This window comes from Haliotis rubra, unplaced genomic scaffold (genome assembly GCF_003918875.1).
Source record: "Haliotis rubra isolate DU_JTF1 unplaced genomic scaffold, ASM391887v1 Scf372, whole genome shotgun sequence".
Lineage (NCBI taxonomy): Eukaryota > Metazoa > Mollusca > Gastropoda > Lepetellida > Haliotidae > Haliotis > Haliotis rubra.
In genome coordinates this window covers 287,461-314,589 of record NW_025767049.1, presented here as the reverse complement: position 1 = coordinate 314,589, position 27,129 = coordinate 287,461, and the positions used below count along the sequence as shown (strand labels likewise).

General features: G+C 41.2%; 1 protein-coding gene across 1 annotated transcript in view; it reads left to right on the top strand.

Annotated features, from left to right (window-relative positions):
• The first annotated feature begins 5,656 nt into the window (after positions 1-5,656).
• The window catches only part of LOC124285993 (rotatin-like), a 75,903-nt gene continuing 54,430 nt past the window's right edge, over positions 5,657-27,129 (top strand). The window contains 15 exon segments of the mRNA XM_046722309.1: positions 5,657-5,801; positions 12,600-12,787; positions 14,204-14,390; positions 15,286-15,489; positions 17,316-17,400; positions 18,343-18,457; positions 19,123-19,267; positions 20,024-20,183; positions 21,297-21,435; positions 21,438-21,575; positions 23,304-23,477; positions 24,289-24,501; positions 24,823-24,932; positions 26,052-26,178; positions 26,370-26,495. Coding sequence (XP_046578265.1) covers positions 5,750-5,801; positions 12,600-12,787; positions 14,204-14,390; positions 15,286-15,489; positions 17,316-17,400; positions 18,343-18,457; positions 19,123-19,267; positions 20,024-20,183; positions 21,297-21,435; positions 21,438-21,575; positions 23,304-23,477; positions 24,289-24,501; positions 24,823-24,932; positions 26,052-26,178; positions 26,370-26,495 — 2,163 coding nt within the window. The 5' untranslated portion in view covers positions 5,657-5,749.

Here is a 27,129-nt window from a genome sequence, read left to right as displayed (position 1 = left end):
ACGATTGGGGTAATGTCTACGTGCGCAAAAGAGCAAAGGTGTGTTTCCTGATGCGAGTGTTCCTGATCCAAACACGTTTATACAATAGATAATTCCACATTAGTTGGTTTTCGTAATGCTTTCACATTACAGCAGCATGCAAAAGTCAGCGATGTTGGACATGTGTGTATTTACACTGAACTGATTCTATGTTCCTTGGTGATAACGTTGTGCAGCTGAAATCATTGTAGCGTTAGACAAACCAGTTAATTCTTGAGAAAGTAGTAAAACATGTTAAATTGTGAATATAACTTCATTGGATTTTATACAAGTTTACATACATGTTCCGGAAATACATGTATTAGACATTGAAATGATGTAAAGAAAGAAAAAATACATACCTTTCTCAGCGTGGTTACATGCACCTCTTGGTCGTCGTATTCAAGTAGGACTACAAAACATAGGACTCATTAATAACTATAGTGAAGTGTCAGGTCCCTTCAATAATTGTCATGAATGTATGAATACAACATACATTTACAGTATTGTGTTATCATATATCGTAGGTACCGTACCTTAATTGGCTGAGCGGTGAAAATGATATGCCGTGTTTGATATGAGATAGCTTTCACTTGTATTCGGCGCATATTTTCGGAACATTAAGTCCGGATCGAAATGATTGACTGGAAGCATGCATGAAACATCAAGTATGAATAGTCGCCATCTGTCTGCATAAGTTACTTTCTCAGTATCCTCAGTCGATGTTTTATGGATGTTAATAAATGACAATTGTTCCTACTTCTTTGATGGGCTTTTAATTGTCCCAACACAAGGTATGCATGCAACAGAAAATAGAAATAAAAGAATACATTTTTGCGATGAGGTAAGCAAGATTTGAGACGACAGGTAATTAATTCGCAGTAACTAAACCTATTCCATATCCCACCTGAATTTTAAAGCACACACATTAATAGAGACGTATCACATCTAATCATACCATTAGTTAAGCGTAGAGAAATTAAAAAACTTACTTTATTCTACGAAATGAATAATTACCTTACTCCAAAGTACTTATCTGATTTAATTCCAGAACATGTTTCAGTTTTAAGTTCTTACAATTTGAGAAATACTGATAGTATTCGCACAACTCATTGCCATACAGACTCGTATGCACGCTCCTTTTTACCAGACACCATACGTTTATGGAACAATTTACCAACCGAAATAATTAACTCACAATCAGTAAATTCGTTCAAAACACGATTACAGGCCAAACAAGGAAATGTTCTCTTCGATAAAAACTCTGGATCAAGATTTTGTCAAATAATTCATGCTCGCCTCAGGTTGGGTTGTAGTGACTTGAACGCTCATTGTTTTGATAGACATATTTCAAATAATCCGAATTGTGCATACATCCGTTGGAAGATTCTCTCCATTACTTCTCTTCTTGCCCTTGTTATGACTTAATAAGATCAGATAATTATTTCTACACTAATTGTTTTGACTTAAATTAAATTCTCCATGGTAATCAAACTTCAAGCAACATCATAAATCAGCTTATTCTTGACTCTGTGCACAAATACATACTACTTTCAAATAGATTCAAATTATTCTAAACTGTAACTAGCGAATCATTTAATGTAATTGTGTAGACTCTTTCCTGTTATTATGCATTTCATGCCTTTGTGGAAATAGTTGCTTCTGTACATTGTTTGAAATTAATTATTGATTGTATTGTATTATATACTCTCCCAAAAAAGAAACGCATCATGAAAATAGCAATTTCATGAATTAAAACGTCATTAATTTTACAAAAGGTTTTGCTCTGTTTATGAGTCCTATGGTGTTTATGTTTTGAAACATCACAACAAAACGCACCATCCGTAAAATACCCGTATTTAACAGCATGATTTTCAATTTCGGCGTGTAGTGTCACAGAATACACAATTCACATGCAATGCACGTGAAAGTTGGGGAACAGATAGTCTTCAATGATGGGTATAAAAGGTTGATCCTGTCTGTCGATTATTCACTGTATTTGGAATATTGTTGACGAACGCAAAATGCCACGTCTAAGTGAGGCCAACCGTCATATCGCCATTGGTTTGTTTGAAGCTGACCAGTCTCAACGTGCAGTTGCCCGACGCATGAATGTTCACCAAAGCACCATTTCACGGCTCTGGAAGAGATATCGCCGGCAGAATGCGGTAGCAGATGCCCCTCTTAGTGGGCGACCTCGAGCGACCACTGCGGCGCAGGATCGCTACATCCGGGTACATCACCTGCGTCATCGAACAGCTACGGCGACCAGTACCGCTCAACAAATACCCGGATTGAGGAGGCTTTCTGCACAGACTGTCAGGAACAGGTTGAGAGAGGCTGGTTTTCGTGCCAGAAGACCTTATTTTGGCCCTGTGCTTCGACAACATCGTCGACATCGAGTTCAATGGTGCACCAACGTTCAGGCCTGCAACCTACCGAATTTGGCGTAGAATCTGGTTCAGTGATTAATCACGATATCTATTGGAACGACGCGATGGAAGAATGCGGGTATACAGACGTCGACGTGAACGTTTCGCCGACGCTTGCGTTCCCCAGGTGGACAGATTCGGTCGGGGAAGTGTTATGATGTGGTGGGTGATCACCTGCCGTAGGAGAAGTGATTTGGTGATGATCCAGGGCAACCTGACAGCTCAACGGTACTGTGACGAAATCCTACGCCCACACCTCCTTCCAATCATTGATCGCCAGAGGGAGTTGTTTCAACAGGACAATGCCAGGCCCCACACAGCACATCACGCTAGAGACTTGCTCCAGAACCACAACACCAATGTGCTCCCCTCGCCCTCAAGATCACCGGACTTAAATCTGTGGGATGCCCTGGACAGATGGGTGCGACGCCGTAACCCTCAGCCCCAGACACTTCAGCAACTCGCACAGGCACTACAGGCAGAGTGGGCTGCGATTGGGCAACACGATATTCTGAGACTTATTCGTTCGATGCCGAGGCGATGCCGAGCAGTTCTGGATGCCCACGGTGGTCACACGAGGTATTGACTTCAGCGCCACCACACGTCTCCATGTGACACTCAAACAGACTTTCCTCGAGCTGGTGCCAAAGACTGATAAGTCTGCATTCCCAGTGTGAAATTTCGCTATATTTCATTGACTCATAAAGCCTACAAGATGTTTCAAAATAAACATACAAATACAGTTGAAATTCCTATATGCGTTTCTTTTTTTGGGAGAGTATATTTTATGGGGCAGCACTCACATAAGCCGTTGGCTTGTTGTGCCAATCTATATTCATGTCATGTTAATATTTCATGAATAAAATATGTTTATATCTATATCATCTACAGATAGAACATCTGAAACTTGAAAACTGTAGGCATTTATCGTCATTGTGTCCAGGTGAACCGCTGGCAGCTGTTGTGATATCTTTAGCGTGAGGGAACATTGCTAATACATATATAAATATAATAAATGCTTTTTTAGGTTTACGCCGCACTCACAACATTCCAGCTATATAACAGTGGTCTGTAAACAATCGAGTCTGGAACACACAATCCAGTGTATCATGAGCATCGATATACGTAGTTGGAATACGATGACACGTGTCAACCAAGTCAGTGAACCTGACCACCCGATCCCGTTAGTCGCCTCTTACAAGCATTAATTGCTGAAGATTAATTCTAGCCCTTCTTGCGAGAAGTGACTGTGCAGGTAATTTTCTTGCAAAGAGTAGCTGGACGGAAGAAAGGTCTCCGCCTCATGTGGTGCAGAGAATCTTCAAATCAAATCATCTTTAACATCGACTTGATAATTTTCAACAATAGTATACACCAAATATTAAAAGCAACATAACGCACGTACTCTCCCATTCAATTACCTGAAAAAGATCAGATATTATTGTTAAAGATTCTAGCCGCTTCAGGTGGCTGCAGAATGAATGATTCACAAACCATACACTGAATAGTCCCTGTCTTACAGTAGGGAAACACGGCTCTCAAGTACAGGCAGCACGGGCGTCTCTTCCTGTGTAAAAACTAAAATGTCTCCTTTCAAAAATGACCTAGCAATTTAGAGAAAATGTTTGCGGCTTTCAATTTGTGTAATTGGGAAGAACTTCTTGAAAAAGCGAGTGTCATCCCTGATGTCTTGATATATCTCAGATACATCTGTTGTCATGTATACTGACTGAAAATGTGTTTTTTGTTTGTTTTTTATTCCTGCTAGCAGTTTACATGTATAGATGTATAGCATTCTGATAGCGGTTACAGGTTTTTTTAAAGATTTAAAAAAATGGAAATAAATAAAAATAAAGAAAATGAAAAGAAATATATATATTAAGAAATTATAATGATAAAAGAAAAAAACTAAATGAATCGAAAAAAATTAGGACAAGACATATCACTCGCACTAAAAATGTTAGTATGCATACTGCCTGATTCACTAAGGATGTGCATTTTGACTGAAAGTTCAATATACATATTGCCGCATACATGAGATTGGATTTTAGACTGATTAACTAATATGAATAAGACTATTTTGTTCAATCTCCTCATTATAATTTCAAACTGTTTGGATGTTACGATAATCAAAGTAACTTCTCATGAAAAATAGTTTACAAAACATGTCAACGCATATGTCCACACATCAATAAGTAATTTCTTTAACCGTGACAAAGGTTATTACATACCTCCTGCATACTATCAACTCATTAAAGATCCTCATCACCGATAATCCCCCCGTTTATGTATACTACGGGCTTCGCTATCCCCTTGTGTATATTGCAGGCTTCACTTATTAACGCCTTTATCAAAGTCCATGTGTTGCTATTGTGTCTGGCTTCCTAATCTCCTGACCGCCTGCGTGGTGTGGTGGTTAGAGCGTCCGTCCGGAGAGCGGCAGGTCGCGGGTGCGATCCCCGACCGCGTCATACCAAAATACGTTAAAATATGGTACTTGTTGGTCCCTGCCTGGCGCTCGGCATTAATGGGTACAACAAGGACTGGTCGGCTCGGAGTCAGTATAATGTGTCTGAGTGGGGTATTCATGCTTCACTGCGGCATGGTATCTCAGTGGGATAGCACTATAAAACCAGCTTCAGTCTGGGCTAGTACAAGCAGCCACACATACACACGCATGCACGTCGTCATATGAGCGAAATATTCTCAAGTGCGACGTTAAACCCAATTTCACCTCACCTCCACCTCCTAATGTACTGTATAAACATCTCCTCTAATTTGTATATATGCTCCTCTATCCTCATGCTATTCATCACTTGCTTGATAACGGTGTTAGAACCTACAAAGAAACGTCGCTCTCACAGCAATAAAGAAGTTGCTCATCCTTATATTGTTATCCTTCCTTACATCATTAAGTATCTTTGTTTTCATTATAACTAAAAAGTAAAAAAAGATCAGAAGCAATCTAGTCAAATAAATAATAAGCAGCAATAATCCTATAAAAGGGTCTCCCCACTGAAAGAGAATCATTTCAGTACATTGCACTTGTTTTTATTTTGTCTGGACCTATACTTTAGAATATATTTGTTCCAGATACTTAATCTGAGGACTTTCGAGTCGGACGTAAAATGTCACCGGAAAAGATACACAGTTGCTCCCCTTTGAAAACTCTCTTTGTCGTAAGTATACGAAAGTCAATGTTTTGATAATGGCGGATCTTTCAAAACATGTTTGGACACGGATCGGTGATATTTGGAACTAAATTACTCGTTGATCTCCAATGACTTCTGTGTAATATAATGGCTACATTGAGACAAGACATCGACTTCCATGGACTCTTTCGTAAACTCGGTATGTGTAAACATTATTGCCTTCAGTGTTACTGTCAGACCGACATGGTTTTCGGTGAATATGATTTGCACATGATCAGTGATTACAGTCAGTACTCACTACTCAGGTCTGCACACACACACACCACACCCCCTCCCCCTTCTCCAATTTGGTTAATTAGTAACTGTCTATAATGGAGTCGTTGGAAATGATGTGATTGCAGACGCTGCTTTGTGCAGATGTAATCTCTACCAAATTCATCACTGAAATGACAGTTCTTTTTTTTCATCATATATAAGACGAACACACAGAAACTTATTCTTGCTTTAGTCGAGGGAGTTATTCATCAGTATTGTCACAAAATATATTACCACTGAACAACTAAATATCAGACCTTCAAGATTCCGTAAGAATTATTTCAAGTTTAAAAGTAGTTGTGTTATTGATATTCAACATTAGTTGTTATCTTGTTTCAGTTTGTCTGTTCAATAAATACACACTTTGCTGCAAAATGTGGTGTCTGTAGCTCATGGAATGTACATATGTCTGTGATGAGTTTTAACCCAAACTGGATGAAAATAAAAACAATCCTTTTGGGGCATATTATATATGATAAGTGCTTATAAAGACATACCATTTTTCTAACACCACTGGGCACTTTAATTGCACTTGATTTTTTAACAAATGTGGCCCCTGATTGTGACAAGGCTGAAACAAAAGCCTGACGCACATCCTGAGTAGAAAGAGGAACTTTGAAAGATACGATCTGGAAATAAAAATCTATTATATTTTCTTATCCTGACTCATGATCTTTTGCTTATCTCTCTTTTCCTTGCGAACGGTAGTGGAACACTTGAATCCCTTGAAGTTCCCGGAGTGGACGTAAAAATACACTCACTCACGAGTTACCTCCCTTTTCCCGCACAAACAGTCATGTGACCAGCCTTACTTGTCACTCTCTCCCTTTTCGCCCAAGTGGATGGTTGGGCAAGCACAGGAGTCCCGTATACAGCATTATATCCTTTTTATTTAGGTCCTATACTTCCAAATTACACTGTGTATGGATTTGGCAATAACTACTATGTATTATAATTTATATGTAAAAATTTTGTACAAGTTATTTGTATTTGTGTCATAATTTCATCGCTATGTAACTTTGTTTATATTTCATGAAATCTTGCAGTGTTTGCAGGCACAGGTTGTTCATGGCTGATCCTCACCCCCAATGCCTTTCGTGCATAAAACCATGTTTTTCCAGCTTGCACTGTATTATCGTGTTGATTTATCAAATCTACAATTTTATCAATATTTGTCTTATATCTATAGTCTTGCCATGGATCGGGTGAGGAAGTCATCTCAAGTCACAGCTGATAAAACAGGAGATCAGCCTGCAAACCGTATGTTGATTGCTACTGCGGAGATTCATAATACTGGTGCTATGTTGAGTACGTTGAGTCTGTTGGTATGGGGGCCAAGAACAGATCGTCTACAACGCAGTTGACTCCGACTCAAGCTAAGAAAAAGACGTCTTCTTCTACGTCGCAGAAGAAAGCATCTGGTACCAGATCGAAGGGTAAATCTACGCGGCCTAGTAAGTCAACGCATCAGAAATCCTTCAACGAAGAGATATTATCTCTGCATGAAGTAGACGTTTTTTTGATGATCCCCGTTACTTCTACCCGAAGTACCTACGAGATCAGCAACTCAATCGACTTCCACGACTACTAGATCGTCTCCTGCAACGGTCACAGCAGGCCAGCTGTTTGACGAACTGCCACCAACTTCTCAACGGAGTGAAGTTGAGGCACACAACTCATCAGCGTTCGCGACCGCTTCTTCTACACCGCAGCAGCTTCAATCAACACAGAACTTGATCTGGGTGAAATTATGAGACAATTCACCAACCAGATGATGGCCATGATGGAACGGAGGTTCGAGGAAGAAGCGAAGGCTCGGCGAAGCCTCTCATCTACTGACACTGTGCGCAAACCTACAGACCTGCACGAACCTGCTGACCTGTGCGAACCTACTCCACATAGAACTACATCTCAAGACTACGTTGGCGAACGTACACCTTTGCGAAGGTCTCCACAGTCGGATGACTCTGTTATCTTGGAGGAGGATAGAAGACATGTCATGCCTACTCACCACTCTACATCTGCGAACCCTCAACGTTCGAGAACATCGAAGGATTCATCTCCTACACCTAGCCGCTCTAGATCGAGATCTCCTATCTCTCACAGACGTTCGCGAAGTCACTCATCACAAGACAGAGGTTCGCGAAGAGAAGGCTCACATCACAGAGGTTCGGGAGGGGATACATCTAGCGACAGAGGTTCGCGAAGAGTAGGCTCACGTCACAGAGGTTCGCGAAGAGATGAATCCACAGATAGAGGTTAGCGAAGAGAGGACTCTCAAGATAGACGTTCGAGAAGGGATACAGGTTTGCAGAAGGATGATTCGCAGAGGCATAGCTCTTCCGATCAGGAGATAACTGGTGTATAACCAGACTTCGTCTTCCCGGATTCAGAGGTTACAGCTTGGATAGCCAATGGTTTGAACTTGGAGTCTCCTTCTAAGGATATAGATGAAGTCTACACTTATAAGATGCGTAATGACGACTTTGACTCGGTGACTATTCCTCCGATTGAACCTATATCGAAGGTACCTTATAACCTACGCACATCTTTGAGAAAGCTGCAGACATCTACAAGGTTCGAGAACTCTCAGATCTACAGACAGATAACAGCAACGCAGACATCTACAGGGTTCGCAAACCCTAGGGTTAACAAACCCTTACATCAACAGGCAGGATGTTGACGTCGACTCTGTTACCATACGGCTGAATAAAATGAAGCAATGCTGAAAACGGATGGTTTTGTCAGAGTTTAAAACTCAACAAAAAGATCTACAACATGTGCGATCTCTACAGTTTACAACCTGCACAAACCTTATACCTGTATAGGTTCACTTTCGGACAACCTACTTGATGAAAGGAATCACTTCATCTACACGGATGCTGTGGTCTTATCCCGGTAGCAGATGGCCTGTGGATATTGTAGTTCACTCACTCACTCCAACCCAACAGAGACGTACTGCATATACGCTGATGACTTCGACTCCAATATGATATCACCTATGAAGCCGATATCTCAAGTACTGGAAAACCTCAAGGCGACCTTATACAGGGCTGAAGGTTAACAACGCCTTCAAGTATCCTTGAACAGACGTACAGATGATATCATTACAGAACAAATAAACTTTGTGTTTTTGTACTCTTTTAACAATTACGTATGAAAGATTTGTGGTTAGTCCAATGCGGAACACCAAATTCATTCTTAAAAAACTTGTGGTTAATTAATACCAAGCGATTAAAAGTTGCCAAAAAGTCGCCTGCTTCACTCTCGACCGCCAACAAAACCAGAGACAGGTTACGTAACTCTGTTGCCAGAGCACTATAAGCAACAGATCATGAGTCAGGATAAGAAAATACATGTAATTTTTCGAGTAAAATTGATATATTTATACTTATCCTGACTCATGACGAGAAGCCCTCCCAACCTCCCCGCTGGAAACACTTTGGATTGCACAGCAGAGAGAGTGACAAGTAAGGCTGGTCACATGACTGTTTACGTGGGAAAAGGGAGGTAACTCGTGGGTGAGTGTATTTTTACATCCGCTTCGGGAACTTCAAGGGATTCAAGTGTTCCACTACCATTCGCAAGGAAAAGGGAGATAAGCAAAAGATCATGAGTCAGGATAAGTATAAAAATATCAATTTTACTTGAAAAATTACAGATTTAAATGATGCTAACATATGTCTAAAAATGATAAATGGCAAATATTTTCAGAAAGTTCTTTTCCATTATGACTGTATTGTTCAGCATAATGTTGCTATGTGTGCAGGTTAGCTTTTGCCATGGATGAACTTCGTAACAATTTAAATGTGCATGCTCCTTGATCAGACACTCTAGACTTGCTGTGTGCAGTGTTTCTCAAAGTTGATTGTTGAGGTAATAATTTAATCTGAGGCAGTGTAAAATATATTTGGCAGATTATTATTGTTGGATAATGTGATTTGAATCAAATTTAGTTGATTATCAAGTTTGCAGCTCATGTTCCTTCCCAAGTACTGAATGTACTGCAGCTTGAAGATCATACTTCCTTTCAGTATTCAACATGTACACCAACAACTGCAGAAAAGTAATAGTCACTATAAATTGTTTGGGTTCAAGAACACTACCACTTACATGTTTATTCTGTCAAATGTACCATGTTAATAATATAAAAATAATCTTGCAAATAAGTCAGATCGTACATCTGTGTGATAAATGTTATGTAAATATGATAAAGAAAGAGGAAATATTCTTTCTCATTTATTATCAATATTTTAAACTCTGCATGTTTTTTTTCTCTGCCATTTTGAATGAAAGACGAACCAATACAGCAGCTTGAGGTCTTTTGACATGCATTGATGTAAGATCAGTCTAGCTATGTTTGAAATTCTCAATGTGTGTTGTACGTAAGGCTGTAACGATTCAATCGCATATTCGGTGAATCGAACCGTAGCCCTTCATGAATTCAATTCGTTATTCGTGGTCACCAGAACTGAATATTAACGAATATTTACGATTTTTTTAAGGGAGCATGTTTTACTTGAACCCTTATGTCCTTTCCAGAGTGAGATATGCAAGAATAGAACATGTACTAGCATTGCAGTAGTGCAAGTCATGTTAGTTTGCCAAGACTGCACATGGTACTGTCGATTATAACTATTACATACCACATTTGAGTGTCATGAGATCACTGGTTATTGCTGTGACAAATTAACACTGTCAACATGTCTGTTCCATACTGTACATCAATCACTTAACTACAATATTGTATTCGTGAATAATTATTCGTATTCGTTATCCAATATTCATGATACGCATCATATTCGCCACATAGTGTATTCATTGCAGCCCTAGTTGTACGTAAAACTTTTAATTTGTCTCCAGATAAAAAAATAATCTTTGAACAGTGACATAAATACAGTTTTATCACTGACAAAAGATCCAGACTGCCCCCGTTATTTTAATGTCTGAGAAACACAATCTAGTGCTTGCAGTCTGAACCGACATAATATTGCCAGTATGACTTCATCAGCAAAGATGGAAATGATACTTTCATCTTGAAATGTTAAAATTTAAACGCAGTACCTGTAATCATAGTCATTTTGGTAATGGTCACTGCAGCTACAACATGTTGCATGTTTAATGTTATTGTGGATGGCCAGATATACAGCAAAGTTCATGATTAAAGTAAGAAACCACTGGCAAGAGAAATTGTCAACCACACAGACCTGTCTACTACATGTGTTTTAGTAAAAATTCTCAACGTTAAAAGATACAATGATAGACATGGGGACATGTCTTTAAAGATTAATCATGCTAATATTTGGTAATAAATAACCAGTGTTAAGTTGCTCTCTAGTGCATCACAACATCATTAAAAGGCCTGTTTTGTACACCCTAAACCAGGGTATGAAACTCCCAAAAAATTCAGCCAGATCACAGGGTTGGTTAGATGTAAAACTTGCCAGCCTGACCAAAACTTACCTGCCAACAAAATATCTTCATATACATGTCTAAACTTTAACCCGACTGTCGGGTATGTGAATTTGGGAATCTGGCAGTCCGAGTTGAAAATAACCTGTGTGGGCGGTTGGGCAGGTAGGTATTTCGAACGCTGCCTAAACCCTTATAAGTACCTTATGGTATACAAGGTTTTGTGTGATGGAGGCATTAAACCCCAAATACTGTGTCTAGAAAGACACACAAAAGTACAGAGAGAGTACCTACAGCACATCAAGACTAGTTATCTGTGTCTGTTGTTTCACCCATCAGTCATGACTGGGGCGGTGGGGTAGCCTAGTGGTTAAAGCGTTCGCTCGTCACGCTGAAAACCCGGGTTCGATTCCCCAAATGGGTACAATGTGTGAAGCCCATTTCTGGTGTCCCCCGCCATGATATTGCTGGAATATTGCTAAAAGCGCGTAAAACCAAACTCACTCACTCACTCAGTCATGACCACTGTCCTCATGATCACTGATTCATTCCAGGCTCTGAAGTAATCATCTGTGGGCACAGTACATTACACTGTTAGTTTACACAGTCAGAGACATGACCCTCATATCACCAGTGAGGACCCGTAAAAGTTATTGATGGGGGTCCTCTGAGTTTCCCATTTTTCTAAGCCAAGGTAAAAGCCTGGTACACATGTGAGTTAAAGTCAGTATTAGAATGATGCCCATATCGATACAGGAATAGTGAATTCTGTTGTATGGTGTCTCTTTTCTAATCTATATATCCAGGACATGTCAGTTTGCTTGCTTTTAATGTATTTCTTTCTCACTTTTCAATGATTTTTAATCAAGGCATCTGAAAAGCAATATTTAGGAACGTTGTCACCTCACATGTCTGCACCTGTGTCATAACATGATTGCCATGGTTAACAGGTATATTATGACTAACGGGATCGGGTGGTCAGGCTCGCTGACTTGGTTGACACATGTCATTGGTTCCCAATTGCGCAGATCGATACTCATGCCGTTGATCACTGGATTGTCTGGTCCAGACTCGATTATTTACAGACCTCCACCACATATTTGAAATTTTGTTGAGTGTGGCGTAAAACTCAACTCACTCACTCACTCACAGGTATATTTGGTTGTGCTATTTTTTGTTAAATACAGTTTGATATGCATCCCACTTTTTAATGTCATGAATATTGTCTTGGCATGATGGTGTCAACATTTCTGTTTGTTTATACATACAGGTCACAACCTTGAAGAGATCCGCGTGAGAGCACTGGAAAATATCCTGTCTAAATTGGAGCATAAATTGATATGTGATGCAGATCTTGTCAATGAGCGGCATCTCTTCATCCGACTGCTGGAATGGTTCAATTTCTCATCTTGCCCGAAGGCAGCTGATGTCCTTGGTTTGCTAAGCAGACTGTCGCAGGTAATTGTATGGAAAGCAGTTCTTCCTTATTCAGTACTTCTGTGGAAAAAGTTATGCACATCACTGCATGCAGACTGTGTGCTCATACAAACATCTGTGTGAGTGTGTTTGGGCTGCAATGATTCACCTTGACCTCGATTTGATTTGATTTTCAATATTGGACCCTTGATTCGATTATTTTCGATTTGATTCTTCATGCAAGTAAAACATCAGATTTCATTTAACACTGAGTTAGGTTTTTTTGCGTGAAATCCGTTGTCAACTTGGCGATGTTTACTAACAACAATTCTCTTTGCATAATTAGCGTGGCATCAAGCAAACACGTTCCGCCTTATTTCAGTGCTTGAAACAGTTCGAGTTGGAGTCAAAATTTCGATCTGGCTGTGTGGAAATAATTTAAATAGGTATTCAAATATTGAATTGAAATAGTGATACGGTTCGATTCATCGAAAATCGAATCTGACACCTTATTTTTGATGAATCGAACTGAATAAGTTGCAGCCCTAGATTGTGTGTGTTGTTTAATGAAAGTCTGACATACAAACATCTGTGTGAGTGTGTTGTTGTTTTATCACGGTCGACATACAAACATGTGTGAGTGTGTGTTGTCTAATGCTAGTCTACATACAAACATCACTGTGAGTGTGTGTTGTTTTATCATGGTCGGCATACAAACATCTGTGTGACTGTGTGTTGTTGTTTTATCATGGTCGACATACAAACATCTGTGTGAGTGTGTGTTGTCTAATGCTAGTCTACATACAAACATCACTGTGAGTGTGTGTTGTTGTTTTATCATGGTCGACATACAAACATCTGTGTGAGTGTGTGTTGTTTTATCATGGTCGACATACAAACATCTGTGTGAGTGTGTGTTGTTTTATCATGGTCGACATACAAACATCTGTGTGAGTGTGTGTTGTTGTTTTATCATGGTTGACATACAAACATCACTGTGAGTGTGTGTTGTTTTATCATGGTCGACATACAAACATCTGTGTGAGTGTGTTGTTGTTTAATGCTGGTCGACATACAAACATCTGTGTGAGTGTGTTGTTTTATCACGGTCGACATACAAACATCTGTGTGAGTGTGTCTTGTTTAATGCTGGTCAACATACAAACATCTGTGTGAGTGTCTTGTTGGTTCAGGAATATTCCAGCTATTTGATGGTGTCCTGTAAGTCATCAAACTTGGCAAATGTCACTACAATTTCCAAAACTGGAAATATAATTGAATGTCAACACTGTCATGACTGATGTTATGGCTTTTGTTCCATTGATCACAGGACCTATTAGGAGGGAGATGCTTTCAATATTTGTTATACATTACTGCACTGAAATTTAGATTTTTTTGATGTCATCCTTGAGCACATAATCAAGAAAAGTTGATATATCCATGTGTGTTGTTTGCCAGCACTCAGCTGCTGCAGAGATCCTCCAGGACATTGGAGGTGTCGACTTCCTCACACAGTTTCGGGAAAATGCCAGTCCTGGTCAGCGACCAGTTCTTGATCAGATCCTGGAGCACACCATGCGCCTCCCAGAGGTCAAGGCCAGTGCTCATGCTCCTGAGTGTATCTACCACAAGCCTGCCGACGCTGGTAAGTGAATATACTTTATTATGTAATAATATAAAATATTTTATGATATTCATGAACTAGCCATCACGTAGCTGGTTGTCTATATATATACTGAACTAAAATATGAATATTTTTATGAATATCATGAAATTGTGTGCACTATATTTACTACTAACAAAATCTCCCAAATTATTCACGATCCTTAACAATTTTTGACCAGTATATGTCTGCATGTATATGTTCAACTACTAAATTATGGACTGTACATACTTGTTGGGGCGTGGTGGGCCAACTGTCTAAGGTGTCTAAGATACAGTGAGTTAATGGGTCCGGGATCGAGCCCACCTGTGACCAGGTGTAAAAGCCTTGGAGTCAACTTTGTGTGCAGACTCTTTCCCTGTTGTCACAACCCCTAGTGTACAGTACACAACCCTGTGCACTTAAAAGAACCTACGAATCCGTTGGTAAATGACCAGATGGTGGCCACATGTATACGTGCAAACACCTTGTTGCGGGTACAGCAACATGCAGTAAGACTATGTGTCCCCCAGCTGTCCTTGTAAGGATGGGAAAGCCACATTAACTTGGTGCACCAAGTGGCTGCACGAGTTGTATGATCCCCAGGGAGTTGAGACTGAAATTATGATTTTCATTGTGCCATTGACATTGACATCCAATGATCTAGGGAAAACAAAGCGCTTTGATTGTGCATGTAGATGGGATGAACTATAGCGCTATATAAATACCCATATAATACAAAAATGATAATTAATGCTCCCCTTTTTCCAAAGTTCTGTGAAACAAAGTAAGCAAGAAAGCTAAAGCCTTAGGTTTTTTCATTGTAATAGGAATTCATAATATTTTCAGGATGAAGCTTGCACACTATGAGTTAATTCACTCCCCTGTTTGTTTGAAGGCTTGAGCCAGACCATAACCACCATTGATGAGAGCACTCGGACCAATCAGATGTCAGCCACTCCAAGGTCATTTGGTCAGGTCTCTATGACAACATCCCTGCCAAATGCAGAGAGACTTGGCTGCTATGGTGATCCAACAACAGGCTATTTTACAAGTTTACCTGAGGAAGAGCTGGATCCACCTCTAGCCAAATATGAACCTGGTGAGTATATGATGCTGGTCAATAAGTACATGTCTGAATGTCAATGTTGTTTAAATAGGAATGGAGGAGTTGTAGAGAAGCCTAGTGGTTAAGCTATCATACATCAATCTGTAACCATGTTGGGATCACTCAAATCGTTATCCATCTAAACAACTAGGACCTGATGACATGCAATATCTTAATCACCATGTATTAACCCTATCTACTTCAACTTAAGCTAAAGTATGGATGATTTAATACTGTATAATCTGTTACTCTTAATCTATCTGAGTCCTGGTCTGTGTTACTCCTTATCTGTCACACACCTAGCTAGTAGTACCCCTGACCTGTGACACACCTGGCCAGTAGTACCCCTGACCTGTGACACACCGGGCTAGTGGTACCCCTGACCTGTGACACACCGGGCCAGTAGTACCCCTGACCTGTGACACACCTGGCTAGTAGTACCCCTGACCTGTGACACACCTGGCTAGTAGTACCCCTGACCTGTGACACACCGGGCCAGTAGTACCCCTGACCTGTGACATACCTGGCTAGTGGTAACCCTGACAAGTGACACACCTGGCTAGTAGTACCCCTGACCTGTGACACACCGGGCTAGTAGTACCCCTGACCTGTGACACACCTGGCCAGTGGTAACCCTGACCTGTGACACACCTGGCCAGTAGTACCCCTGACCTGTGACACACCTGGCTAGTAGTACCCCTGACCTGTGACACACCGGGCTAGTAGTACCCCTGACCTGTGACACACCTGGCTAGTAGTACCCCTTACCTGTGACACACCGGGCTAGTAGTACCCCTGACCTGTGACATACCTGGCTAGTGGTAACCCTGACAAGTGACACACCTGGCTAGTAGTACCCCTGACCTGTAACACACCGGGCTAGTGGTACCCCTGACCTGTGACACACCTGGCTAGTAGTACCCCTGACCTGTGACACACCGGGCCAGTGGTAACCCTGACCTGTGACACACCGGGCTAGTAGTACCCCTGACTTGTGACACACCTAGCCAGTGGTACCCCTGACCTGTGACACACCGGGCCAGTAGTACCCCTGACCTGTGACACACCGGGCCAGTAGTACCCCTGACCTGTGACACACCTGGCCAGTAGTACCCCTGACCTGTGACACACCTGGCCAGTAGTACCCCTGACCTGTGACACACCTGGCTAGTAGTACCCCTGACCTGTGACACACCGGGCTAGTAGTACCCCTGACCTGTGACACACCTGGCTAGTAGTACCCCTGACCTGTGACACACCGGGCCAGTAGTACCCCTGACCTGTGACACACCTGGCCAGTAGTACCCCTGACCTGTGACACACATGGCCAGTAGTACCCCTGACCTGTGACACACCGGGCCAGTAGTACCCCTGACCTGTGACACACCTGGCTAGTATTAACCCTGACCTGTGACACACCTGGCAAGTTTAACCCCACATCTGTGACACACCTGGCTAGTTTAACCCCTGACCTGTGACACACCTGGCTAGTGGTACCCCTGACGTATGACATACCTGGCAAGGGGTACCCCTGTATTTCTCAAAACCTATTTTACACCTGAGCTTTTGTTCAATCAGATACCATAGGAAGTTCACTTGTTTCATAAAACTGGAATCTAATAACTCATGCATGTTACACCTAATCTATATTCCAATACCCGCCTGTCTCTTGCTGTATGTCGAGTAATATCATATGTATGCCAACAGTTGAAAAATGCTCCAATCCTGTCTTCCAACTACTTGGTGATACTTCATTGTTAGCATGGTTCTCTAAACTGAACCAGTTGGTTTAGACTGTACCGGTATTTGTTCCTTGTCAGGAGGATCTGCTGGACTTCGTGTAACAGTGTTTCCATGGTTACCACTGACCCCAACTGACCAGCATGTCCTCCAGTCTACCAACAGGTAAGTTAGAATCAGGCCTTGGGAAGGTGTTTAAATAACATAACGCATCCAGGACATGCTTTTTACCTCCCGGTGTTGCAGAAGATTGCCTGTTTTATCACTGTTAAAGAACAGTGATCAAATTTCATGTTTGTGACAGATTCTGATTGTTTACTTGTGTAATAGTACTTGATACATTATTTACATGTTCTTATAATAAAAGGGGTGTTGGGGTAACCTAGTGGTTAAAGCGTTCGTTCATCACGCCGAAGACCCGGTTTCGATTCCCCACATGGGTACATTGTGTGAAGCCGATTTCTGGTGTCCCCCGCTGTGATATTGCTGGCATATCGCAAAAAGCGATTAATACCGAACTTACTCACTCACTCACTATTATAATAAAATGGAGACTGTTCCAACCTGCAGGTGAGTGTTTACACAATGGGATTTAGAAATTGATCAAATGTACCGTATGTTATATTTGGCATTACACTTCTGAGTAAAATACCAAATCTAGTACTTTTGTTAGTTTGAGTCCAGATGAGAAAGTGTAATCCCAGATATAACATATGTTACAACAAGTGAGGAGCTCATTGTTGGCTGAAGTGTAATACTCACTTGTAATGGACCAAAGTCACACAGCATTTCTTGCTTAAACAAGACAGATTGATATTTTGTGCGCACACGATGTTCAGAGAATGTTTTTCATGTTGATTTACCTGTTCAAATTCACGACATCAACATCTTCCCTAAACTCTGTACAGCGATATCTTACTCTATAACATTAATGTCACAGATGTTTGAGATGCCAGAAAGAAGGCTGTCTTACAAGCACTGGTTCCTGGATGATTTCTGTCTTATTCATTACTTGTAGAGATGAATTCTTTTGTTATGAAGAACCAGTGGACATGTACCGATGTCCCTTTCTGACTGGAAAGTAATGAATGCTGTCTGTTTTACCAGCTCCCTCCAGAGCAAGGATGTCTCCATGTTGATGTCAGCGTATGAGTTCCTCAGTGATGTCGTGCTGCAGGACTTTCCTGCAGAAATCTTCCTGCAGAGACCACAGATCGTCAAGGTAGGCAGACAGTCAGAAGATATTGTTAGTTCTAGTTTGAGTTCACCAGCCATCAAGGTAGGCACATCTATATACTTTGTTTGAGTTCACCAGCCATCAAGGTAGGCAGTCAGTCAGAAGATATTGTTAGTACGTGAGACATCTATATACTTTGTTTGAGTTCACCAGCCATCAAGGTAGGCAGTCAGTCAGATTATATTGTTAGTATGTGAGAGATCTATACACTTTGTTTGAGTTCACAGATAAAGCAGTCAAATAATGTAAACGGAATGTGGGGCCTAGATTGAGGATATATATTGATCATTGCTCACAATTGAATATCTACCACTGAATTGTTTGGTCCAGACCCGATTGTTTACAGTCCACAGTCATATAGCTGAGTGCAGCGTTAAACAAGCAGCAAGCAAACGAACAAGAAAACATACAGATATATGCTGGGGTTTAGGCAGAAACGTATCAAGTGCCATCTGTTTCACATTTTACTTGCCATGCTTTAGTTCTGAACCTCAGATTTGTATGCATCCAAATTTATTAACATGTATCATAATCATCCTAGCATGAAAGTTCTCGTGTCACTTCACTGCTTAAATTTACTAAGTGCTTGAGCCTCATGACTTTCTGTGTCCTAAAGTGAAGGGAGGTAACTCTTGCTTGTCTCACCACAGAGTCTGTGGTCACTCCTGGGTGTCAAGTCTGAGGACAACACAGCCTTGCTGATGCGAGCCATGCGGACTCTGACAGATGTCAGTCGTTGCCTCCATACACGACTTCGATATTACCAGGATCCAGTCCTCTACACTCCAAAACAGGGTACGTCCACCAGTTTGCATTAGTATCTCTTCATCAAAATTCAAGGTCTCTGTTTCTAGGTTTGTCAACACTGTGCTTGTGCTCCTGGGTTTCACCACTGTGTTAAATGTCTAAGACTTCCCGTCACTTGGGCATTCCTTCCACATCAGTTAGAGATGCTGTGATGTAACTGGAATACTGTTTGAAGCAGCGTCGCAAACCACTCTCACTCACTCACTCACTCACTCACTCACTCACTCACTCACTCACTCACTCACTCACTCACTCACTCACTCACTCACTCACTCACTCACTCACTCACTCACTCACTCACTCACTCACTCACTCACTCACTCACTCACTCACTCACTCACTCACTCACTCACTCACTCACTCACTCACTCACTCACTCACTCACTCTCACTCTCTCTCACTCACTCACTCACTCACTATCTCTCTCTCTCTCTCTCTCTCACTCACTCACTCACTCACTCACTCACTCACTCACTCACTCACTCACTCTGTTACCCACTCGTCCACTCCCTAACAACAGTAAAGATAAGGTTGCAGGCATTTCAGGATAGAACAGATATACAGGTGCTTTGCTCACTCCAATCAAACATTAAAGCCTCACCATTGATAGACTGATAAGAAAGTTCTCCTGACCATGCAATGTGAAGTGGTATTATACCTGAGTAAAATATGATTTCATTGAGAATTGTCTTTGTTTTTCAAAAAATGTTGATGATTATTTGTTGACCTGGTTCTGTGTTCTAGATTTCAGTTCTTCTTCCTCATCTTCGTTCTCCCATGTTGCCAACTCTTCCTCCAACCAATCAGGAAACTCCTCAGATACACGACCATCTGTGATTGGCTGGACTGCTGCACGGCATCGGGGTGATGGGCGAGATGGGGACAGCTCCACCTCATCAAACAGGTTGTGGCCATTTTGATTGTTACCAAGGTTACATGAAGTATGCCTTATATCAGCATTACTTTGTTCTTGTGTTTTAGTTGAAACAATGAAATAGAGAATTCTCAATTCACCAAAGTTTCCATGTCAGGTGCATTCTCAAATTAACCTCCGATGAAGTCTGATGATAGAATTAACAATGCATGGGGTAACTAGAGTTGTCACTAAAAATCAGAAGAGTGATTTTAGAAATTCTACACTTTGATGCTGTGTCTATGCACAAAAATGGAATATTGATCTGAAAATTATCATTATTATCATCACATTTAGCTTGTATTCGCTGTAATAACACTTGATGTGGTCTTGGTCTATGTGGTGCCATGGATCATTACTCAAAATAACAACTTTATGGTCACTTCCTGACTTGATATTTTACAGGTGGTTGGCTGTCATAAACTGTCAACATAACTAACAAACAAAATATATCGTTATCCATCTTTCAAATCAGTGACTGAGGGCTAGCTAAATGTGGTGCATCCATTAGAAGTGGGTATATGGGGTGGCTTAGTGGTTAAAGTGCTCGTTTGTCACGTCGAAGCACTGGGTTCGATTCTCCACATGGGTACACTGTGTGAAGCCCATTTCTGGTGTTCCCGCCCTGATATTGCTGGAATATTTCTAAAAACGGTGTAAAACCCAACTCATTCACTCCATTAGAAGTGTGAATTCCCAGATTTGCCCTGATGATATCCCTTTGTCTGTCAGGGCCATATGTGTGGGACTGGAGATCAGGTCAATGTGATGTGTAGGAGGGTACAGGTTGTCATAGTTGCTCAATACTTGGTAGAAGACTGCGACAGAGAAGTCTACAGTGGCCCAATGTCAGAGATTTCTGTGACTCCTGGCCTACCCTCTAGCCATTGTGCTGCAGGGCAGAATGTTGGTGTTGAAGTTAGTTTGATCAGACTGGTTGTGTACCCTGTATGCTATTATGTCTGTCAGTCAGACCTGCTTCATTTTGGATGTTTCTCCCACAGTGACCCAACATGATAGAATTAAAACACTAATCAAATTGGGTTTATATGTTAAATAACAAACACAAAGTTTGTATGTAGTTTTGATTTTGTTTATCCTCAGAACTGTGTCTGGAGCCTCTAGCCTTGGCCTTGACCCTGACATAGGTCAACTGAGAGAGGAGACAGATGCTGATGATAGTCACATCCTGCAGTACCATCAGATAACTCTGCCCCAGTTCTGTGTCATCTCCCTGCAGAGGGCGCGCTGCCTGTGCTGCAAACTCAGAATGAGGCTGTGGTGGTGCAGGGGATGCAGCTGCTGTATGCAGTGTCGGACCTGCTGCAACAAGTTGTGACATCGCATGTGTGGAGCGAGACATCGCAACCATCAAGGGAAGTGGTACGTAAACGTGGACAATCTGATAATTGTGACTGTTCCAAATACAAAGGTACCATGTTTTAAAGCTGTTGGTCAGCCGGGAAGGATGTATCATTCAACTTTAATTAGTATATGGGATAAACGAAGCTTACAAGACTCAAAGAAATTAAAGAAGGAATTGGCTTATCATATATCAGATCATATCACATCAGTGAAACGTGATGTGTACCGTATATGACCGTCTATAAGACGACCCCATGGATAAGACGACCCCCAAACTTGACCCTTAAAATCAGTGTCAAAATGGTATGTTTTGTGCATAAGTCGATCCCCCGCGATGGGGTCCTAATCGCGGCAAACACAGACAACTGGCAGTTACCAATAATTATATCTTTGGTCCACATTATTCAAAGAATTCACAGTCATATATATTGTGTCTACTCACGGATCGAAACGAAGTGTAGTTGACAGAAAATGCATAATATATTTTGCTTCTCTAAATATCATATTTATTGTAGCAACAAACTGGCTTGCTTATTTTACCTCATTTAACAATCACGAACTGTTTACCGCCTCGTTTTCCATACTGACTGCTAGTTTACAGTAACATCGGTAAAAATGTGTGAATTTAAATGGCTTCCGTATTTTACCCCATTCCATGTGCTTACCACGTTCATGAGGGTCCGTATAACCTTAGTGTTGATTATATATATTTTACATAAAAACTGTAAATCAAATTACACAATGCTAGGATATATTTCTTTGGGTTAAATAATAGTATTCTGTATTATATTTTACTGACGACTGCGTCAGAATTCGTCCCGTTATATTATTGTGCATGTTTGAACTTGATCGCCGGGAAACATGTGCACAGCTGATTGCTATTTCCGGCTCAGATACACACGGTAATCTTAATCCCTGGAAATAATACAATGCCCAGCAAAAACAACTTATAACTTAAAAGGTAAATAATCTTGTCTAGTGATGTTTAATTGCAAATTTGACGTCTCTACTGACAAAGTCGTCTTCTGTTGTTTGTTCACGCGAAGTGATACGATGTTGTTTTCTTACCCCTGGAAAAAAGTTTGACGAAAGCGTGGATAAGACGACCCCCTTCTACAGACTGCTTTTTTTGGTCCTCAAAATTCGGCTTATAGACGGTCATATACGGTAGGAGGGTACAGGCTGTCATAAATGCTCAATACTTGGTAGAAGACTGCGACAGAGAAGTCTACAGTGGCCCAATGTCAGAGATTTCTGTGACTCCTGGCCTACCCTCTAGCCATTGTGCTGCAAGACCTGTGAAGATCCGGGGTAGAGAAGGTCTTCAGCAACCCATGCTTGCCACAAAAGGCGACTATGCTTGTCGTAAAAGGCGACTAACGGGATCGGGTGGTCAGGCTCGCTGACTTGGTTGACACATGTCATTGGTTCCCAGTTGCGCAGATCGATGCTCATGCTGTTGATCACTGGATTGTCTGGTCCAGACTCGATTATTTTCAGACCGCCGCCATATAGCTGGAATAGTGCTGAGTGCGGCGTAAAACTAAACTCACTCACTCACTCACTCACCCATTTTGCTGCAGGGGCAGAATGTTGGTGTTGAAGTTAGTTTGATCAGACTGGTTGTGTACCCTGTATGCTATTATGTCTGTCAGTGTTCATTATGCCAATAAAGGCTGCATGCAGAATAGACCAGACTTGTCATATGTGTTTGGTTCAGATTGTGTATATAACTGTTTTGTTTAGGTGGAGAAGTTGACAGACTGCTTGAATGTGATTGGCGATTTGTTGTCGTTCCACTATCTCGGACACCACAATGTCCAGGAGGAAGGTCCCAGTGACCTGGCCCAGCACAGACTGGCATACATCAGCGTCTGTAACTACCTGGTGCACCTCCTCCAACTCCTGCCTCCAGGCCAGGTAGGTCAGGGGGAGGGCTGCGGCAATGATATAGGGGTAGGACTTGTCCCCTTTTAGCTCTACCTTCCTCAGAGTCAGACTGTCGATTGGCAGATTGTATGTTTTGTTGTTTAATGCCACATGCAGCAGGACTGTAGCTATATGGTGGCAGTTTGTTTAAATAATCAAGTTTAGACCAGACAATCCAGTGATTAAGATTATGAGCATCAATTTATGCAATTGGGATATCAGTGAGTCTGACCACCTGATCCCATCAGTCTGCTCTTATGACAAGCATGGTTTGCTGAAGATCTATTCAAACCTGGATAAATATATATACAGATTGAATGTTTCCATCCTGATTAATGCACGAGTCACATGGTAACTGCCCCAACCCCTCTTCTTCCTCCAGATATTTGTCCCATCAGCTGCCTCAGCTAGCACTATGTAAATGAGTCCAAGAAGTCATACCTCTCCTTCATGATGAACATTCATCCTCTGCATCCCCACCGTACAAAATTCATCAAATTGGGACAAATTCATTTCCACTGTCGTAATGGAAGAGACACTACCTATGAGGAATGCTATTACTGTACATTACGACTGATGTAGCAAACTATAACACATTCTCCCCTTACATACATAGGAGACGCTATAAGATGTTAATAAAAATATTCTTCCCCAAATTTTGAAACTGGTTGTTATGAAAGTTTTCAGTTGCTTTTCAGTTAGTATCACAACTGATTCCTCAGTGTGTTCAAGCAGAAGCAACCTAGCCTCCAGAAGAGAGAAAAATAGGCTACTGGAATGTGATGTGTTTGTGTTTGTGTAGGTGAGTTCCCTGCTGCCAGACAGCCTTGTGTCTGCCCTGACGACCCTGGTGTTTGATGAGGGCCTCCTGCTGGCCTACCCTATCACACACAGCACCCTCTTGAGGCAGGTTCAGCAGCTGGACCCGTCTGTCCACCAGCAGTATCGTGATGCGGTGACCATCTGCAAGTCCATGGGTCACTCATGCAGATTCATCACAGGATTTAAACAAGGAGTATGTAAAAGTATTCTAACTATCACTTTCATCAGAACTATGGTTCCAGAAATGTCTGCTTTTCCAATATATCTTTTTTCGTTGAGTCTTGACATAACAATATCTTGTGTGTCGTCTAATCATATTACACCGAATGCATTATGTCCAGAAAGTAACTGAATAAATGCCACTGAATATTGCTACTTATGTTTTATGTTGAATAATCACCCCTTTGATTTTCTATCATGAAACATCCTAATGTCACTCGAATTTTTATTGATAGTAATCAGTCTAGTAATTATTCTTTTGTGCAAACATTTGTCTGACTGTGATCTGTCACAGGTTGCCTCCCCTGAGGAACTCTCTATACAGATGGAGGAAGCTTTCCCCAGCCTTCCCTACCATGTGCACCTTCCCTTGGTCTCAGACTTCATCAAGTTCTTCTCCAACATGTAAGACATTATAATATGTATCAGGAGCATACTGAAACTAAATGAGGAGCCAATGTTATGATGTTGCCGTAGTTTCGTGGCTATAATCAACTTTGTCCTAAATCTACAAATGGGTGAGTGAGTAAAAATTTAAGTCACTCGCTCACTCACTCACTCATTTGTGTTGTATTTCGAAGCTTACGCCAGCAGTTGGGTTTGACTCCCATCTATCAGATTACCAACTTTGTTCCAGAAACCATATTTCTCAGTTTACCACAAGATGTAACAGCATTTTTGGTCTCTTCAGCCTCAAATGATCAACAATATCAACATGTTACTAAATATTATATACTGGGGTTACCGGTTTTCGCTCAGATAAGAAACAGTGCTTATAAAATATAGACAAAAAACAGGATAAGCGTATGATCATACCTACTCGTTAAGATGATGTAATCGTTTCCTTATCTTTAATTACTGTGACGGAAAATGAAGTGAAAGTCGATTGCGTTCGCTTCGGATATACAAATGATACTTTGTAGTGACGTCATCTATTTTCACTCACCTCATTGGTTGGCTATTTATGGCCTCCCAGTCGCACACAAGCTGGTCCCTTGTACTGCAGGGAATTCCCATCACAAAATGAAATTAATAAATACCTAGCAGACGAACTATCACTTGGAAAAATGACACGTCTAAAACTGTTTGAATACATCGTTTACTTAGCGATAGTTTATGTCTTAGTGATCTCTGTTAAAAAATCATACATTTCACAAATTGTTTCGATAAGTCACCTTTTTTAGGTTCATCCTCAGCATTTTGTTGCTTGAGTGGCAGCAGTACGATGCTTGTTTGTAAACAAGCTCCCGGTGACATCACATGTCGTAAATTCTCATAGATTTCGGGACTCAAAATAGCTGAGCGAAAATAGGGATTGGGTGTAAATGAGTAACGGTACGATACTGTAGATATTGTGCTAGCCTCATTTCCACTTAGATTCTGCATGACTGCAACTGTGATGACAACTCTTCATAAACTGAAAGATCTTGGTTATTGTTTTATGGCAAAGCTTTAAGTTACATAACAGATCTTGCAAACATTTTCCCCTGTTCAAGCATTACTTAGTTCTGTTTCTTCTATCAGTCGGTATAAGACTGCAACGGAGAAGTCTACCATTGCCCGGTGTCAGAGATGCCTGCTGCGACTCCTGGCTTATCCTCTACCACTGGTGCGGCAACAGACGTACAAGACTGTACTCCATACAGTGCAGGTAACTACCTGCTAATGTATCTGGTCTCAGGATTATAGCACATGTCCTTAGGGACTTAACTGTGCATAATGTGTCATGGAAAAGTCTTGTAGATGTTTGACAAATGAGATGTGAACTGATGATGTCCTGTTGAACTTATTGATGGTTTTTTCTCAGTAGTTGTTTCCTGTCAATGTTGTTCCTTGTTACAGACATCACTGAATGTGAATCAGGCTGCTGACCCCAAGTCTCGCACATGTCTCCGAGTCAAGTTTCTGTTGGACCATGATGTCTTGTATGAAATCATCTGTTTTGGTTTAGCTGACTCTGACCCTCAGGTATGAAGTTACAGCCAACTCTTTGTTGTAAGATCGGAATAACAACGTGGAGAGTTCTATGGATATACAACTTCTATATTATTAATGTGAGTGACGTTTCGGATTAGCTGCTATCAGCATTATCAAGCAAGTGTTAGCAGGTACAATAAAATATTGCTCACATTAATATTAAAGAAATTGTATACCCATAAAACTGTCCCCGATCTTCATCACACTAGCTTCTAATGCCACTCAAAGAAGTTAAGATCCGAATAGATGGATAATTTGCATGACTGTGTCAATGCAAGGAAATTTTGACAATATCATATCAGGGTTGGATAATGGCAGTGTCATAAGGCTGGTTTACGGTAGTGTCAGTGAAAGGTTTGTATGTTCCTGTGTCAATCTGTTGGCTGTTTTGTGTGTGTGTCACTGTAAGGCTGGTTTATATCTGTGTCACTGTAAGGCTGGTTTATGTGTGTGTCACTGTAAGGCTGGTTTATGTGTGTGTCACTGTATGGCTGGTTTATGTGTGTGACACTGTAAGGCTGGTTTATGTGTGTGTCACTGTAAGGCTGGTTTATGTGTGTGTCACTGTAAGGCTGGTTTATGTGTGTGTCACTGTAAGGCTGGTTTATGTGTGTGTCACTGTAAG